The sequence below is a fragment of the Harpia harpyja genome, chromosome 20 (genome assembly GCF_026419915.1).
Source record: "Harpia harpyja isolate bHarHar1 chromosome 20, bHarHar1 primary haplotype, whole genome shotgun sequence".
Taxonomy (NCBI): domain Eukaryota; kingdom Metazoa; phylum Chordata; class Aves; order Accipitriformes; family Accipitridae; genus Harpia; species Harpia harpyja.
Window position 1 is genome coordinate 10689267 of NC_068959.1, and position 18702 is coordinate 10707968.

The window sequence follows — 18702 nt, forward strand, 5'->3', positions numbered from 1 at the left end:
CGGCCCCGCCAGCGCCGGGGGCCGGGAGCTGCCTTCCCCTTCCCCACGGCGGTGGGGGGAGGCAGGCGGGGGAGCGCTCCCCGAGCCACATGGTGGGCTGGAGGAGGAGCCGTTGCCCAGGCAACAGCTGAGAGCATCCTTCACCCCTGAAAATCGTGTGCCGGCACTGCCGCCACAGCCCCACGGCTCGGGGCAGGACCCAGGACCCCCAGCGCCCCAGGGCCCACCCGGAGCTCGCCCAGGGCCTGCCGTGTCCGTGGGGCCCAGACCCACCCATTCCAGCTCTGGCTGTACACCAGCGCCCACTCACCCGCACGCTGCTCCCCCCCCAGCAAGGAGAGGGATGGGGACGAGGCACCCCCTAAACGCCCGGGGCTGGGACACCGCTGGGCAGGGGGGAGCTGGGGACAGGCAGAGCCCCTTCCACGCCCTGCTCACGGCTCAGGGCAGGCTGCCCACGCCCCGGCCCTGCCCGCAGAGCCACGCTGACCATCCGACAGACACCACTAACACGCTGGTGACCCCAGGACCTCGGTGCCAGGGTGCCACAGCGCAGGCAGTGCCGGCAGGGCGGCACGAGCATCCCCGGCCAGTGCGGTGGGAGCAGCAATCCCCAGGCAGTCCCCATCCCCCCGCCCTGCCTGCCTTCCTTCTATGGCTGCAGAAAATTCCTGGATTTTACCCCAAGATGCCCCCTCCGAGTGTGAGAACTCCTCCTCGGCCCGCTCCCATAGCAACTGTTCCCTAGCTACCCAGCCGCACTTGCTATTCTCATCCCTGTGCAGCTGTGTGCGGCCCCCCCGCGCTGCGCACGAGGCTGCCGCTGCTGCCACCCGGCCCTGCCGCCGACCCCGCCGCCGACCCCGGACCCCAAACCCCCCCCTGCATCCACCCTGAACCAGGCTGTCCCCTTTGCACGCTCCCCCATGGCGACTGTCGTGACCCTAACCCTGCTCACGCCGTGTCCCCGCTTTGAGGGGCTGTCCCTTGGGCTAAGGAGGCAATGCTCTGTGCTTCCACAAGGTCCCCCCTCTGCACGGTCCACCCCCCCCCGAAGGAGCAATGCACAGCACCCAGAGAGGAGCTGGACTCTGACCTCAGCCCCACAGCACACCCGTGACATCCCAGGAGGGGCTGTGCTGAAGGCAAACGGGAGCGGGGCGACGTGCCCCAAAGGGAACCACAGCAGACAAGAGCACCCCAACGGCACAAGGCCTTGTACCTCTCATGGCCCTGCACCGACCAAAACCACCCAGCAGAAGCCACTGAGGGTGACCCACGGTCCCCGGGGCTCAGCATCAGCCCTTGTCCTGGTGGGCAGCCCCAGCCCTTCCCTGCAGGACCGGAGCACCAGCCCAGGAACAGGGGTCCCTGCTCCTCTCCTCCTTACAGCCACCAACCCTGTATGGCCTGGAGCTGTGCTGGCACAAGGTCCCCCTCTGCACGGTTCACCCCCCCTTGACACGACAATAGAAGGCACGGCGAATCTTATGCTTAACAAAAGGTTAAAAATTTAAATACTCTCCAACTTTAGTGCAAGGCAAGCAAATGATACCACAGGTCCAAGTAGGTGCTCAGCCCCCCCGGGGGGGCCTGGCTCAGAATGAGCACGAGGCGGCAGCACGCACACACGCACGCACACACGCACGCGTGTGCATACACACACAGAAGAGACGAGTTACTGCTCAGGACACAGCTGGGATGAGCATGCACACGAGGGGACAGGACAAGCAGTATGGAGAGGTGGGCTGAGCCCCCACATTGCTCCCCAGGGACACACAGGGCTCCAGCCCCTCCACTCCTGCCCTGCCCTTGGGGACAAGAGCTGTGCTGGCTCCCCAGGACCCCTGAGGATGCACATGAAGCCGGTACAGCAGGCAGGCTGGTCCCGGCCCCGTTCACTCTTGGGCCACAGCTCACAGCATGACACCAGTAAGGGACATTCCCTTTACCATGGCTTTGCTCCCTGAGAGCAGGGTCCCTTATATGTCTGTTCCTCTGACACCGAGCTGGGCCTGGAGATGGTGGCACCCCCAGCACACACAGACAGCTGGTCCGGAGCTGGTGGAACTGCGCTGGGGCCATCCTGCACCATGCCAGGGATCAGACCGACCCTTTGGACCCAGCAGCAGCTACCTTCTGAGCATGTGCCGTGGGAGCAGCTGTGTCCTGCTGTGCCACAGGCAGCCTGCCAGCGGTCTGGAGAGGGGACCAGGATCACCTCCCCAGATCTGGCAGCATGTGCGAGACGAGGCGGGAGGAAGCAGGCTCCGGCAGACAGGGAAGCGAGGGTGAGGCAGTGACGTTCTGCTGCCAGGATGCAATGGTAGACGCTTTGGCACAGCCGTTTCCTGTGCCTCGGGGCTGAGCAATGGACTCCGCTGGAGCCAGGGACGCCTCAGCACGGCCAGAAAGGTCCAGGAAAGATGCTTTAGGCACCTCAAGGCACAGAAGGCCTCTGCCCAGGACTCCCTGGTACAAAGCTGGGACCGTCGCTCCCCCCCATAGGAGGACATTTGTGCCTGTGACAGGGTGGGGGCAGTGCAGGCCCCCACCTATAGATTAAAAACTGACATGTGATATGTACAGACTGACATATATAAATATACACCAAACCTGCAGTGCTGCTTTGGCACCATGGAATGTGTCAGCAGAGCTGCTCCAGCCTGGCCTTGGCCCACACCGGTGCAATCCCTCCCTCCCACCCTGGGCCCGGGAGGGGAGCGGCAGCCGGTGGGCAGCAGCAGCAAAATCCCAAGTGGCAGATTCAGAAGCGTCCAGGTCTGTCTTGGGGACAAGGGCTTGCCCATGGTCAGATGGGCCTCAGCCTGAGCTGCGTGCTGCCACCAGCCCTGGAGCCATCCTCAGAGTCTTCAAATACAGACATGTAAAGCTGTAAACAAATCCACCTTGTGGGGCCGCTGCTACCTTGTCCTTCAGGCTGGGCTGCTGTTCTGCTGGGCACCCGGAGAGGCCAGGGGGTCCCAGGGGCTGGAGAACAAGCTGTGCTCTACAGCCGGGTGGGCTCTTCCTCGCTCTCGCTGCAGTTTCCACAACAGTCCTGAAGTCAGAAGGGCAAGGAGAGGGAGGAGGGAGAGAGAGGAGCACAGCAAGCAGAGGGTGAGCAAGGTCACACAACCCAGCCTACAGCTGCCCTCAGGCAGGGAAGGGCCAGGCCCCCCCCTGGCCTGCACATGGGAGAGGTACATGGAGGCAAGGGGCTGGAGGGGATCCCTCATCTGCAGAGAAACAGTCAAGCTGCATCTGGGGGTTCAGCTCCTGGCAGACAGACTGGTGAGCACGCAGCTGACTAGCTCATAAGCTGGAAGGAAGAGGGGCTCCATGGGCTACAGCCACCCAGGGAGACAGCTCAGTGCCGGCACAGACGATCTGCCCCACTCAGGGCTCGGCCAGCCACAGAAGCAGCCCAAGCCCTTTTTGCTGGAAAGGGAGTCTGAGCACGGGGCAATGCCAAACCCTTCATGGTTTCTCAACCCTTCTGTGTGTCCCGGACATCCGAAGAGAGGAGTGAAGGAAACTTCCCACAGCCCCCTGGGAGCGGAGCTCCCAGCAGCGGCAGTGCAGGGGCAGCTTTGGCTCAAGCTGAGGGCAAGGCCTCCCCGACAAAGGCAGCAAGAGCAGGGAAGCGGGATTAGTGGCTCGGGGCAGTTAGAACAACAAGCAGCTTGTGCTCTGCTGGGGTCAGGGGATAGGCACTGAAGGACAACACTCCTCTTTCCCAGATCTTGCCATGTCCGCGGGCCACCGGGTATTTCCCTGAGCAGAGCAGCCAGGAGAGACTGCTCACCTCTGGAAAGAGAAAACACGCGGCAAATCACAGCTCAACCCCTGCTACAGGCAGCTGCCCATCCTCCGGCAGGTCCTGCCTGCCTCAGGAAGGGCTGGCTATCCCAGCCCAGAGCTGGGTCTGGCTAGGGCAGCCCACTGAACAGAGAAGCACAACTGGGAGCTCATCGGGGAAGCAGGAGTCAGCACCAGGTGGCTGAGAGTGGGTCCAGAGCCAACCACGCTTGAGTCCCACAGCTGCAAGCAGCTGTTGAGAGGCAGCAGCCCAGACTTTGCCAGTCCTGGAAAGAAGGCAAAGACTGTTCTGGGCAGAGGAGACAGGCAGGCAAGCAAGGCCACAGCAGCTGCAAGACATTTCCGTTCTCCTTGTCCCTCGAAAGAACTGCTCTCTGCCTGCCTCAAGGCCTGGCAGAAATGCTCTGGGGAGCCCACGCAGCCCATTCCAAGAGCAAGGTCTTCTTCAGGGTTGGTATTATTCATGTAGGAAGGGAGGATTGCTATTTTAGTGCCTTCAACATCCCCCCGCCTGTGTGACTCCAGCACGTTTAGCCAGGACACTCCATGCCAGCCCCCTCGAGTCCCCCAGCACAGGGAGTGCCAGCCAGGCGAGGGCTGGCTCCCTGCACCCTTGCATGGGTCCCCCTGGGAGCCCTGGGGTCCAGCTACCCAACACTAGGGGAGACTCTGCCTGCTGCACTCTTGTGCCCACCTCCTTGCCAGATCTGCCTGGCACAGGCGGAGCAGGCTCATTTCTGCTAGAGGACTTGCTGGGGAGGAAACGCTGGGCAAACACTCTTACCTGTCTGCTGAATAAGCGCTGGAGTAACCCTTTTTTGGGCTGCGGAGAAGGCTGCCCTTTCCAATCCAGGTCTGGGGGCACCATGCCGTCTGTGCTAAAGACATTCAGCTCCTTAAAACACTCCGTCTCGATCATCTGGAAGAGGGCAAAGATGGCTGCAGCAACTGTCACACGAAGCCCACCACTGAGGGCCCAGCAGAGCACAAGAGCACCAGGGACAGCATGAGCCCTGCGGGACACTGCACTCGGCCATGGCAGACACAAGCAGGAGCAAAGACCTGTCCTGCAAACCTACCTCATTCTGCCAAGGAATGGGCACACTTCCCGTGGCAAACTTCTGGTAGAAGTCGTTGTCCGTGGGCTCCAGCTCCACCCCTTTCACCGTGGAGAACTGCTCGATGTCTAGAACATCCTTACAGTAGATGGCCTGGGGCTAAACAGCACAAAGATTGCTCTAATGCCAGGCTCCATGATGATGCCACCACCTCAAACAGCCGTGGCTCATGGCCAAGCCCAGACCCCCTCTCCCTGCAGCCCAGAGCTTGCTTGACCCCTGTTCTGCCAGGCTCCAGAAACAAGAGGGAAGGGGATGGGCCCCATCTCCTTAGGTGAGCCACTCCAGGGCTCTCGCTTCCCTTGACAGCACCAGTGTCTGAAGAGGTCAGGATACAGACAGGCACTTACATCTGGCTTGAAGGGGGGGTCCAGCATGCCTGCTTCCAGCCTCCTGAAGTTGAGGTGCTTGAAGAGAGGGTGCTCCTTCACTTCCTTGGCCCCAGCTCCTCGGCACCCCAGGCGCTCCAGAGGGTCTTTGCACAGGAGCTGCAACACAAAGGAAATCAGTGTCCTGGGTGGAGGGTGCTTCAGGCAGGAGCAGCCCTGAGGTCAGCTGGGCTCCTGCAGTATGGCTCTAGGGACGGCACAGGCCCGCTAAGCGGCTGGGAGAGCGAGGAATTAAGGCACTCTGGATCCTCCTGCACTGCGTTATCGGAGACAAGGGAACCTGGCTGCCACCAGCACCTCTACGCGGAGCAGCCTCCACGTTCTCCTGCTGCGTGCAAAGAGGTGGTGGGAGCAAAGGGACAGGGATGCACACTCGTACCATGGTGCAGAGGGAGCGGGCGCAGGGCGAGAACTTCTCTGAGTACTCCTCCTGCACTTCCTTCACCAACCGCTCCACCTCCTCCCGCTTGATCTTCTTCTTGCGCTGCTGGAAGGGGGACTGTCCCTCGATCATCTCGTACACCAGGCAGCCTAGAGCCCACCAGTCTGGGCTGAACGTGTAGCGCTCGTTCTTCACCACCTCCGGAGCTACATAGCAGCGGGGGTGAGGGACATGTGAGGGCAGGGAGAGCACGTGTGCAGTCAGAGACCACTTTTTGATTAAAGCAGGGCCACTTACCCATGTAGCCAACTGTCCCCACCCGGCCCTTGATTGTTTGGCCCTCAGGCACATGCACAGCTAGCCCCAGGTCTGAGATACGGATGTGACCTGCACAGAGGAGGGGGCAAGTTAACAGGACAAGGTCAAGGGACAATATTTGAAGCTGCCAAGAACACAGAGCAACCCTGGTTCAAGGAGAGGAAGAGAGAAGGACTCAGACCCAGGGCTCCTCTTGACCCTGCACTCACCATGGTCATCCAGCAATATGTTCTCTGGCTTCAGGTCCCTAGGAAGGAAGGGACTTGATTAGCAAGAAGCCTGTTGTCAAAGCAAAGGACACAAGCAACAGCAACATCTCAAGAATTCACAGGTAAGAGCAGAGGGATGCAATGCCCCTGCCTCGGGCACACAGATAACCTTCCCCTCGCCCTTCTGCCCCGGAGTTAGCCCTGCAAGCTCTCCCCTCCTGGGCAGAGAGGCAGGACATGACAACCTGCAACCCTCCGCAAGGAAGCAGTGAGCCTGTGGCTGATTCCCTCTTTGCAGGTGCAGACCTCGCTATGGTGCCGTGCAAGAGAGAAGGAGCAGAGGCTGCTTCTGCTTGCCCTGCCCCAGGGCAAGGCACACGGTAGGACTAGAAGGGACTTTCCGTCCCTGTGTTTAGCTGTGCTTTCCCTAACGCTGCATCACACAACCCGGTGAGTACAGTCATACATCAGCGTGTTCTCCCTCCTGCCCAGCTCTGAGTCTTGAGCATATAAGGGCAGCCTACCCTCCTTTGTTCTAGTGTCAATACTGCCCAGGGATTTAAGCACCCCAGTGCCTGCCCTGAGGCATTCACAGCTTGATCACATCTTGTTCTTGGTGATCATTTACCAGCATGAGGAAGCCAAGCTAAGCTCTGACGTCTCTCCCATGAGATCAGCTTTCTGTTCCTGATCCCCTCTCACTCAGCCCTGTGCTGCTTTCAAGCCTGAGCTTATTTTCTTGAGCAGACAGACCCAGCTGGGCTAGTAAGAGCAGCAGGAACCCTCTTCCTTCTGCAGCCCGTACAAGGTCTCCCAGCAGGGACCAGGCAGCGCGCACCTGTACACTATCCTCTCCTGGTGCAAGTCCTCGAGGCCACAGCAGATCTCGGCAGCGTAGAAAGCTGCCCGGGGCTCCTCAAAGCCAGCCTCTCCCATGTGGTAGATATGGAACTTGAGGTCCCCTCCATTCATGAGGGTCAGCACTAGGCAGAGAGCATCTTTAGTTTCATATGCATAGGCTAAGCTCACCTGCAATTCAGGGCAGAAAGGCTGTTAGAAGACACAGCTGGAAGAGGGAAGTGCCCACACTCTGATGGGCACTTTGTCACCCAAGCAGCCACTCATGGGCAGCAGGACTGGGCCTTTGCCAGCAGAGGAGGCACAGGGGGAACTGTGCAAACCCAAGGAGGACGTGGAAGTGCCCAGCAGTCCCAGCACACCCCGTTTTCCTCAGACAGGGAGGACACTATTTAGCTGAGCCAGAACTGCTGTCCTCTGGGGCAAGCAGCAACCAACAGCAACCCTGGGGCAGCATCTGATGAATCCTCCATAAAGGGAGGTTTCAGGCTGTCCACAACTCACTGCAACCAGGGAGAGAGCTCCCCACCACACAGCTCAGGGTTAGGCTTCTGCCCACTTGGCTGTCTGGAGACAGTTCTCGCTGCTTTCTTGTGCCCCAGAGGTTAAGAAGGTGCCTGTGAGACCAGATGGGTGTTTGGGCCTGAGTCTGGGGGCATTTACAGCATCTTGTGGAAGCAGTAGGATGTCCTGCCAGACCCCAGCCTTGTGAGACATCTGCAGCCACCAGGACTCTACCCCCCCCCGCCATGCGCAGGGTCTGCTCTTGCCTCTCCACACCAGGTGAGGAGCACAGAAGTGCCAGGCTGGCTGGTTGGAGGAAGAAATCAACCACCGCAGCAAAGTGAGAGCAATTCCTATGTACTTACTACAAACCTACTGTTCACTTTTTCCAGGATCTGTTTCTCATTCAGGGCCATGGCCTCTCCCTTTCGCTTTTTGATCCGTTTCTTCTCCAGCTTCTTGCAGGCATACATCTTTCCCGTGGCACGCACTTGGCAGGCACAAACCTGGAGGAGGGACAAGGCTCAGCACCCTCACACTGCTGTTTCCAGAGTGGGGGTCTAGGTTCTGCTCTCAGGAAGAAGTACAGGAAGGCAAAGATGTCTCTGTCCCCACTTCACTCTGAGGTTAGTGAGAAGCCTGTTGTCAAAGCAAGGACACAGGGAGCAGTGACATCTCCAAGCACTGACATCTCCAGATGTCACAGATAAGCAGTAGAGGGCTGCAGTGCCCCTGCCACCTGTAGCAGCACCATGGCTGGTGCTTGGGAAGACAGAAGGCCACTCCAGAAACAGAAGGAAGCCTGACAGTGACAGTTTTCAGGAGTGCAGTTTCCTCTGCCAAGACACTGGGAACAGACCTGACTCTCTGCCCGGGTGGCAGTACGCACCACAGGGCACGTGCTACCCACCCTATGCAACACCTCCCACACCTCCAGTGCCTGGTGAGAGGGAGCTCCTGACCCTCAGAGGGGAACTGACGGATCCTGCAATGCCCAGAGCACAGCAGTGCCCAGCGCAGAGCCCCCACAGTCCACCCAGCCAGCAGCACCTGCCTCCAGGTGCTGGAGCAGCTTGTGGCACCCTGATGGCCAACCCAGGTCTGCATCTGGCAGCAGGCAATGGTGGCTGCCTGGTACCCTGAATGCAGAGGAAATGGTGGTCACTTACCTCCCCAAAACCGCCCTTGCCCAGCACACGGTACTGCCGGAAAGTGTTTTTGGTCACTGGCTGCCTGTGAGGGAAAGGAAACTGGAGTGAGATGGGAGCAGGGAGAGAGCAGGGGCTGAAGCCCAAACCACCCCCATGCCCTGGCCTGAGAGACTGGCTCACCCCAAAACCCCTGCTCCAACAGACCTTGCTTCCCTGTGAGGCAAGCAAGGCTGAGGGAGCCAGTAGAGGCTGATGGTGCTAATAAATGGCCCTGAAGGGGAGCAAGAGCAGATAAAGGCCAGGCCCTTGGCTCCTGCCAGGGCCCAGCACAGGAAGGAGCCCGAGGGACTCCCCAGGCAGCCTGTGCAAGGAGGGTGCAGGTCTCCCAGCAATGCCAGGGAGTGTTACCGTTCGAGCCATTTCCACTGCAGGAAGCGGTTGAAGTACAAGCTGTCGAGGTAGTCGGCAAAGGGAGCCACACTCAGGTAGTCATGGATAAGCCTAGGACAGAGCAGAGCCAGCAAGGTTCCTGAGAGGTGATCACACCCGTGGAAAAAGCCAGCAGTCCAAGGAAAGAGGAGGCGAGCAGCCCTGAGAGCCCGTTTACTTTGCCATCCCCTCACCCAGCCCGGTGCTGAATCACCCACATAGCCCTGGCCCAGAAAGCCCCCCTCCACGCTAAGCCTGATGCAAAAGGAAGGCACATTGGAGGTACTGCTGGGACAAACACAGCACCCTGGGACCAGGCTGGCACCGCTAACTGTGGCCTCTCAGCATCAGTCTGGGCTGTGGGACAAAGGGGGATGATAAGACTCTTTGCAATTGCCCCTCTGCTCACAGGGCAAACGCGGACACAAGGCTGTAATCAGCTGCCGAAAGCTGCTAGCAATGTTCAGCACCGGGCGCCGAGTTGTTCACTTTCAGATGAATATCCAGCACAAAAGGCCACAGGGGATCCTGCTCGAGAGAGCTAACTGCCTCGGAGACCGGTGCCAGGGCTGCCCAGCGGAGTAAAGAGCCTTAGACATAGTGTCTAGACTGGAGACATGCATCAAGAAGAAGCGGACGGGCTCTTCCCCTTTCAGAGCTTGCCAAGAGCAGGCAGGGCCCAGCCCGGAGGCTCTGCATTCAGACAGCGACACTAGTTACCACACACAGAGCTAACACTCCCCAGAAGACTGCAGCAAACCCATTGCCACAGCCCTGCACTCGATTAGGCAACGTGCTCCAGCTACTGTTCAGGGAGGGGTGGAGGCTATAAGCGCAGCTTCTGCTTTGCACCCGGAGCCAGGACCTCAGCCACTGCTTCTGCGATGGGAACAGAATTGACCTTAGATCGCTAAAGCAACAGCCAGTGTAATCTAACCACAACGGCCACATCTGCAGCCAGCGGGAGAGGACAGCTGGCACTGGGACTGCAGCTGTCAGCTCTGCTCTACGGGTGCCTACGAGATCCTGGCACAAGACTAGGAACAGCGTGGCCAGATGCTGAGGATCGCTGAAACGGGGTCTTCCCAAATGGCAACTCAGATCCACAGCAGACTGAGAGGAGTGACAGAGGTTTCTGCAGCAGCTTATGGCTCCCAGAGCCCATGGGAGCTTCTTGCCTTTGCTTTCCTGTAGCTGTGCTGCAAACCACTAGCCCAAAACTCCACAGGCCTTAGCACCAGTCCTCACTCTCCTGGAGGAAGGGACCACGAGGGACAAGGCGAGTTAGCTGCAGCATCTACCCTGTGCTGTGACCTGAAGGCAGGCCCCAGCCCTCTGACTTACTTAGTGGATTCCTTGAAGAGCTCCTTGGAAGGTTCCTGCTCCAGCCTCTCACAACATGCATCAACCAGCTGCGAGGGGACTTCAGGCACATGGTCCTCACTCTGGGGACAAAGGGATGGAGTCAGACATAGGGAGCAGAGCACAAGGAACCTCCCAGGAAGAAGCCCACAGGAACAGCACACAGGTGCCCATCTGCTTTCGGGCCAGTGGGAAAAGCAGTAATGGTCACTTGTGAGGTGGTGGGGTGGCTCTGTACTCTGCTCTCACCACCCTGCCCAGCACGTTCGCTGTGGCAGGATGAGGGCAATGACAGCTGTCAGCTTTCCAACTGCTCTACCGTTGCAGGCAGCAAACGCAACCCTCTTACTCACGTTTGGCTTCAAGTACTTTTCAATCAGGTGCTGCCCGCATTCCTTCCGCTTCTCATCTGGAGCCACTTCATACCCTGCCTGCATAGAGCAAACAGCATGAGGAGCAGGTCCAGCCAGGAACCAAGCTTTGCTACTGGGCAACAGCTGCAGAGCAGCAACACCCTCTGCCCAAGGTTTCCCATGCTTTCCTGGAAAACCAGATCTCCATTAAACAGCTCCCTAAGCAAAGGCCCAGCCCCATCTTGGAGAAAACTGCAACTCACAGGTTTTTCCTTCAGGAAAACCCTACATGCCCAGAAGTACCTGGCAACTGCTGAGGCACCCAGGGCCAACCGGTCTGTGCCCAGGGCGCCAAGAACATACTTGCCTCCCCCAACGAAGCCTGACGGGCTTTGCTCTTACCACGGCATCCAGGAACTTGACACAGCGTGACAGCTCAGGTCGTGTCTCGCAGAACTGCCGAAAAAGCATGTGCCCGATGGGCTGCTTCTCGCACAGGCTGTGGTAGTCCCGCTCTGCAAATGTGGAGAAGATCACTCACTGCCAACCCCCAAAGGAGCAGCCACCGCCCTGGCCACAGGCAGTGGTGAAGGGGCTGGCGACTCGTCAGCTGGCTACTCACAGGTCCCACCAGCCTGAGACTCTCAGGAAAGTGAAATGCATCCAATGGGGACAAGAGGCATGACCGAGCTTTTACATTCCCCTATGGAAGATCTTTTTCCCTGAAAGAGGTTTGACCTGCTGTTCTGTACAAACTGCCCCTCTTCTTTCTAGCAAGGGACCTTTGTGTCTCCTGCTTGCCTGGAGGCTCTCTTCTCAATCATCTCCCCATGGAGATCGACTGACTACTCCAGATACACAACTTTCCTTGGAACATGAGGAACACACTGAGCTTATTTCGAGGCAGATCTTCCAGGCCAAGAGTTGCTCTGATGACTCTTACAAACCACTCATATTCCCAAAGGCCCTGCTGGAAGCAGCAGCATCAAAATGGGAGGCACCATTTCCACAGATGTCCTGTTAAAGCTGCACACAGCAATTAGACCCCCCCCACTCCATGGGACAGCCACTCGCTTGTATATCAACTCCTACTGCCCTCTGGAGCTCGGCTTCCCTGCTGATTCCTCCTACCCCTCTCTGAAGTCTGGCAGCCCAGGCGCAAACCCTTTTGACTACCCAGAGTACTTCCAGTTCTCTGGTTTTTTTCCTCCCCTTCCACTCATAAGATGTTGTCTGATTGCAGGCCAGAACAGATTTCTGTTACAGCCATTGCCACTGAGGGCTGCGGGCTGCCTGGGGTGCAGATGTACAGCCATCCACTGGCTTGCAGGGGACCTTCCAGCACTCCCGGGGGCTGAGTACTGCCGACTTTCCCCTCCCCGTGCAGCAGTTTCTCCCGAGGAAGCTGTGGCTTCCTGAGGGTGCACGAGAGCGCGGAGGCGGCTGGGCTGCCGTGGGGGAGGAGGCCACCTCACCAGCTCCGCTGCACCGGCCGGTTTCCTTGTGTCTGCAGGGGAAGGAGTTCCCTTCAGCTCAGGAGGACAAGAGTTTGCTGCTGGCGAGATCAGAAGCTTTTGGCTGCCCTCGCCGCTGCCCAGGCTCACAGAGGGTTGCTCCCTGTGGTCAGGGCACACAAAGCTTAATTCTGCAGTGGGCAACCAGCCCACCATGCCCGTGGTCCTGCCAAGCCTCTGGAATAGGAAAGAAATGCCTTTCTAGCAGGCTGTGAGGGGAAAACAAAACCACTCCAGCCAAAGAGTCAGCCAAGCACAAGGAACAGGGTCATCTCTCCCAAGGGGAAACCAAGCAAGGCAGCCACCACCTGGGCCAGAAGCACTTCTTGCATGCCTCCCCAAGGGGAAGTGGGGACATGGGTGGTGACAGCCAGCCGCTGGGGAGGGACTTGCCTCCCAAAGCTTCACAAAGTCACTGTCCCAAACAGTGGGACAGCAGAGACAGACAGACCACCAGCACTCACCACCAGCAAACGGGCAGCACAACAAAGGTGAAGTTCAGTGCTGGAAAACATGTCATGACACCCACAGGAAGGGTGGCTGCAGGCAGAGGACAGGCATCAGCTGACGGAAAGCTCTGCTGAGGGCACACAAGTCAGAAGCACATAGGGGGTGCAATGGCCAAGATGGGAGCTGCAGGGAGAGCCCAGGCCATTGCTGTGTTCAGTGCTCACAACTCACTCCAGAGAGGCAGTCTGCAGCAAAACCAAGGCAAGAGTCTCCATGTGACTACACTCGGCTGCGAAGCCGGCCCCGAGAGGTGGTGCGTGGTGTACATGGCAGCAGGGAGGTGAGGCATGGCATGCACGGTGTGCACTGGGCTACTGCGAGCTTGGAGGTTACAGTGTGGATGATGGAGGTTGAGTTATTCCAGGCACTACAGTTCCACATGCCCTCAAAGGGGGCATCCCTCCTCCTTGGGGCTGCTGGGACCTGGAAAACCTGGGCAGGGCAGAACTGGGGACTGGAGCTGCAGAAACCTCCAAAAGCCACTCAGCCCAGGGACACCTGCTCTGAAACAAGGCCAGCGCTGTGCCGCTCTCCAGCTGGCAGCTGAATCCAGAGTGACAACTTAAACAACCTCTCCCCTTCCCAGGAAGCAGAGCATTCCCACCCTCCGTGCCCCAAAACAATTTCACATGATCTCAGGACCAAGCCTGCTGCACAAACAACATTAAAACCATGAAGAGTACAAAGTGCAGTATTAGAATGACAGGCCAAGCCCTGCCCAGCTCTACAATTCTCATCCATATCACACAGCAAGAACCCAGTTTTGCCCAAGAAAAGCTGCTGCACTAGTGTTAGAAGCTGAGGTCTGCAGAGCAGGACTGAATCCCAGCCAAGGAATCCAGAGGACATTAGCAGGGCCTTTGTTATTTATGCAAAGGCAGCCCAGAGTGACGCTCCAAAACTGCAACACCGAGCAGGTCTGTTTGCACAGAGAAGGTGGTGTATCTCTAGTGAAGCTTGTCACAGTCTAGAAGGTGTGTGGGTACGTCAACAGGCACTATCCAGCGAGCGCCCAGCAGCTGTGACTTACCTACCCATTGTTTCTTCCCTACAGCCCAAGCTCTGAGTGATCCTGGCTGGGATTTGGCTGACACGTGCCCTGTTATATGTCCCTGACCCTCATGGGACTCAACTTTGGGTGCACAACACTCATACATGCTCACCCACCGGCCCCGCTCCGGAGCGGAGCCTGGGTGCTGCTCAGCTGCTGCCAGCCCCCACATCTTACCAAGGGTTTGTCGAAGATCCTCGCAGAGGCTGATGTGGGGGAACTGCAGCATCTGGCGCCATTTCTTACTTTTGCCTTTCCGGTTTCCGCCACCACCTGCAGGGCACACAAAATTGGCACCGTGAGTTATGAAGCAAGGATGTCCAACTGCAGCCTAGCCTTGCCAGGAGCCAAGAGAGGAGACACCCTCTGTCCGTTTACACGAGCAAGCCCAGGCAAGGAAAACAAGACCAAAGCCGTACTGCCGTCTCCTGGCTGGTGGAACAAAAGTGTTAGAGCCTCTGACTGCCAAAGGAAGTGGACAGACCAACCACTCTGGCTGCTGAACAAAGTCCCAACCAAGAACATGAAGACCTTTCACCTGGACATCTCAGTTAACTTGTATTTAAGATGGGAGAATCAGGGCACAGGCAGGAGTGCCTAAAGCCACAGGTTACTCTATGCCTGGACAAGAGTTCTTGGCTCCCAGGCCTGTCCTCAGGACCTCTGCATAACTAATCACCTCTCAAGGCCAAGCCTTGCTCAGTGTGAAGCTCTTCCTGCTGTAGTAACGATGTTCACGCCACCTACTCATTCCAGACTGATTGCTTACTCCAGGGAGGGGCTCTCAGAGGGAGGACATGAAGCTGGGAGACAGGAATTCCTGCTCTAATCCGGGCTCCACAGACAACTCACTGCATTGCCCGGGGCTCATCACTTCAGTTTCCCACCTGTGAAGTGGGGACACTCCCACCTTTCTCCAGAGATAAGCCAGCCTCAGAAAAGCAAGATCCAAGAACCAGATATTATTCCAACTTCAGTTGCTGGAGTAAATGCCCAGTGCTGTAGGACAGGGTGGGAAAGCTTCTAGATAGACCAAAAAATTTACATCATAGCAAGCACTAAGTACTGAAATACTGATCGCTGGGATCAGCCAACCTCCAGGGATTGCCTCCCCCCCGCCCGGTGCCAACACACACATGATCTCCCACCTCCCTTTGGAAATACATTAAACCACCCTGCCAAGTTGGGCCAAAGGCATGGCTTTCTGAAATCAGGGGGGGTTGAACATCATTTATCAGCTCTTGAGAAACACTTTCATAACAGTTTCCTCCACTGTGGATGCAATTCAGACCCAAATCCTAGATGCAGTCCCCGGGGCATCCAGCTCCCTGCGCCGCAGGAGGCCTTGGTTGGACAGGCAGGTGGGATGGGGCCATCACAGACGGCCTTCTGCAGGGCCAGCCCCAGGTCCGAGCCCCTGGCACACTGTGGGTCGCTGTGCTACATCTGCCCCGCACCAGCAGCTGTGCTGCACGATTGTACAAACTCAGGAAGGAAGTGACTCAAGGGTAAGCAGGGGTGGAAGAAACCAGCAGCACAGACACCTTCTTGTCAGCCACAGCTTGTGGCAATGAAACGGACGGGGACAACTAAGTGAGGGCACAGGAGGACAAGCCATCCTCACCCCAAGAGCGCTCAAGGAAAGGCAGAGCAATGCCCCACAGCACCCAGAGGACGAGGACCATCAGCTTGCATTTCCTTGAGTTGTTTGCTTTGAAAGGAGGCTCCAGCACGCTTCATGCACGGTTCTCCCCCGCCCTCCCGGCGCTGCAGCAAGCAGCCCAGCAGGGAACTTGTCTCCTGCACACCAACCTCCCAGCACCCCCATTTTGGGGATGGGGCAAGGGGTGGGCCGCCTCCACCCAGAACTCACCACAAGGGAGCTTGAGGGCTTGGTGATAGCTCAAAGCTGGTCTGTTGTCTCTCTGCCAGAAGCCGGCAGGCAAGGGGGACAACAGGGGAAGGATCCTTCACCTTCCCTGGGCCAAACCCTCCTAGAAGAGTTTGAAGGAAACACAGAGCATGGTCATCCTGTGGCAGCAGTTGTCAGCAGCCCCCTGCAGCATGTCCAGGGTGATCTCAGCCCTGCACTGCCACATCAGACTACGAGGTTCCCAAAAAGGCTGGGCTGGAGCAAAGCACCTGGTGCTGCTGGACCCGGCCAGCAAAGCGGCTCTGTCCTGTCACACAGGCTGCCAGAGCTCTCCCCAGTGGCCACCACGGCCACTCAGCCATGGGTGGGAGAGCTGTGGACAGGCAGCACAGCCACTTGCAGCTCTCGCAGGCCAGGAACCTTCTGGCACGAGCGTGTCAGTGGATCGTATCTGCCTGCAGCCCAACTGCCCACCACCTGCCAAGGCTGAGGCACTGGAGGAGCACTGGGAAGCACTGCAGCAGCCGTCCGATGCCTCGCTCTGCATCAGCAACCAAACTCCACTCTGCTGAAGGCACAACAGGAGACAGTCTCCTGGTCACTCACTCCATGTGAAGCAGGGTCTCATGTCTAGAGGTCACAAATGCCACTGTTTGGTGTTGTCCAGACTTGGTTTTGAACCAAACCTTGCTATTAGGAACCATAATGTCATGGTCCACCACAGTCACCGTGCCTGAAGTACCTACACTAAGCCTGGTTTTCAAGCAGCTCAAAATTGTTTCTGCCAGTGTAAATTTAATTTTGTTGCTCTTTGCTCCCACAAATCTAATCTCCAAAGCCCTCAAACAGGATTTCAGTGGGCCCCTCAGGCTCCAGAATGACTTGGTCTGGCCAGCTGCACGCCATGGGCCAGGAGGGACTGTACTTCCCCGCCACTTTATGTGATCTAATGAACTCCCCGACGCCTGACTGAATCAGATCTTCCCTGCAAAGGACCAGGCTCCTCTGTGACAGACTTCCCGGCTCTCTCCTTAAGCCATCCCGAGGCTTCTCTGCACAGCTCCCCTGTACCTGCCGGACAGCCCCACTGCTGGCAGGCTGCATCCCACGCCGAGGCCCTGGCATTCAGCCGTGACCCCTGAAGCAGCAGGAGGTTTGTGGGCCCGCAGCAAAGCTCCTGGCGCTGAGCGGACCAGGGGCCAGGGTTGGCGTGAAGGTGGCAGAGGGGTGGGGCTCACCGCCGCAGTTTCGGGATCGGCCCTTGTGTGGGAAGCAGCAGTTTACCTGCCCGAAATCTACTTTTTCTCCTAAAGCTGCTTTTCCCCTCTGCCAGAGGAGCCAGAGAAGCCTCTGGAAGGGGTAAGGCTGGAGACCACCAGCACCAGCGGGAGGCAGGCAGGGGCTGCAGGGCGGTTTCCACACGGAGAGGCAGCAAGGCCACCCTCGGAGGGCTCAACACCCCCCGGAGGCACCACAAGCCCGGGGCGCGGAGCAGCCCCCGCCTGCCCGGAGCAGCACCCCGCGCCGGGGCTTCGTTTAGAGCCGACTGCCTTGAGGCGGCCTGGGCCCAACCTGCGCCGTTACCTCCCCGATCCCAGCAGCGCCGGGGGCAGCCAAGGCCGCGACCCCCCCGGGAGGGTCAGCCCGGGGCTGGGTCCCGGGGATAGACGTCGCCGGAGCCTGCAGCCCCGCCGGGCGGCAGCAGCCCCGGGGAGCGGACGCCGCTCCAGGAGGCGGCCCGGCGGGCTCACGGCTCAGGTCACCGGCCGGCCGGCCGGCACCTGCCGGGCGCTGGGCTCGCTCCGCGGCCGGGCTGCCCCGGGACCGCCTGCCCCACCGCCGCCCCGGGTCTGCCGCCTCCCCGCGGCACACCGCCCCCCTCGCCTCAGGTCCAGGCACCGGCGTCCGCCCGGTGCCGCCGCTCACCTTCGCGGGCCTTGAGGAGGACGGTGTTGGCGACGATGTTCTCCAGCTCCATGGGCCCGGGCGGCACCGCCGCCTCCCGCCCGGCTCCGCGCCGCTCCCCTCGGCTCGGCTCGGCCCGCGCCCCGCCGCCGCCGCCGCCGCCTCCCCCCGCCGCCGCCGTCGCCGCCGCGCCCCGCCCACCCGCACCCAGTCCGCCAATGCCTGCCCACGCTCCTCCCGCGCCGCGCTCCCATTGGCCCAGCCCCCCAAGGAAGCCTCGCCCCCTCTGCCGCGCCGCTGCCCTCCCGTTGGCCCCGCGGCGGGCGGAGGTGTGGGAGGGCGGGGCGGGGAGAGAGAAGCGCGCGTCATTCGGCGGCCATTGGCGAAGCCCTGCCGGGAAGAGGGGGCGGGTGCTGACTGGAGGGCGAGGTGTCACTCAGGGAGCGCAGCCGCCGCTCCGGGAACGGATTGGGCGAGGGTCAACGGCGCGCACCACATGAAGAGGCCCGCCTCCTGCGGCATCTGATTGGGTGGGGAGCTGCCACTCCGCTCCAGCTTGCGTCGTGATAGGGGCGTTCGGGGGGGTGGGGCCGCGCGGCTGCTTAATAAGGCGGGGCTTGCGGCAGGGCTCCAGGGAGAGCGTGGGCGTTCCGTGCTGGGGTTTGGGGTGATGGCGGGCGGGGGGCCCGGCCGCTGGTGCACCCAGGGCCCTCTCTAGGTGTCCTGTGCTCCTGTTAAAAGCAGTTACGTGTTTAGGGGAGCCTTCCCCCTCTTTGTAGCCTGGCCTTGCGTTTGCGATGGCCTCAGTAAAATCTTCCAAGTGCCCGCGTGTCCGGTGTTGGTCAATCCCTGCGGGGCGGGTGGCGCAAGCTCTGGTGCTGGGCCCGGTCTCCCCGGTCGCTGCTGCCGTGGAGGTTTGGGGTTTCCTCATCCCCTGGTGCCCTTGGCGGTGGG

At 59.4% G+C, this 18702-nt stretch overlaps 1 protein-coding gene across 6 annotated transcripts; it reads right to left on the reverse strand.

Moving 5' to 3' along the window:
- Window positions 1-1488: 1488 nt before the first annotated feature.
- On the reverse strand, window positions 1489-17905 carry GRK6 (G protein-coupled receptor kinase 6). 6 transcript variants are annotated; one of them, XM_052816396.1, is made up of 16 exons: window positions 17770-17905; window positions 14148-14243; window positions 11298-11410; window positions 10896-10973; window positions 10525-10625; window positions 9160-9252; window positions 8770-8833; window positions 7977-8106; window positions 7077-7221; window positions 6239-6276; window positions 6009-6098; window positions 5709-5917; window positions 5291-5428; window positions 4902-5039; window positions 4607-4741; window positions 1489-3061 (listed from the first exon to the last, which is right to left on the reverse strand). In XM_052816396.1, the coding sequence occupies exons 1-16, from the start codon at window positions 17819-17821 to the stop codon at window positions 3011-3013; spliced, it is 1671 nt and encodes a 556-aa protein (XP_052672356.1). In that variant the 5' UTR covers window positions 17822-17905; the 3' UTR covers window positions 1489-3010. The 6 variants fall into 6 exon arrangements, with proteins under 6 accessions (XP_052672356.1, XP_052672354.1, XP_052672355.1 ...); XM_052816394.1 differs by having other exon boundaries at window positions 7077-7267; window positions 7966-8106; XM_052816395.1 differs by having other exon boundaries at window positions 1489-3810; window positions 7077-7267; window positions 7966-8106.
- Between the last annotated feature and the right edge of the window lie 797 nt (window positions 17906-18702).

What these genes read in the sequence shown, in the direction of transcription:
- GRK6 (XM_052816394.1), bottom strand. Translation starts at nt 17,821, where the DNA reads ATGGAGCTGGAGAACATCGTCGCCAACACCGTCCTCCTCAAGGCCCGC. An exon ending in TCAAGTTCCTGGATGCCGTG is followed by an intron (nt 10,974 to 11,297) that starts GTAAGAGCAAAG and finishes TGCTCTATGCAG; the next exon opens with GCAGGGTATGAAGTGGCTCC. An exon ending in AAGTGAACAGTAGGTTTGTA is followed by an intron (nt 7,268 to 7,965) that starts GTAAGTACATAG and finishes CCTGAATTGCAG; the next exon opens with GTGAGCTTAGCCTATGCATA.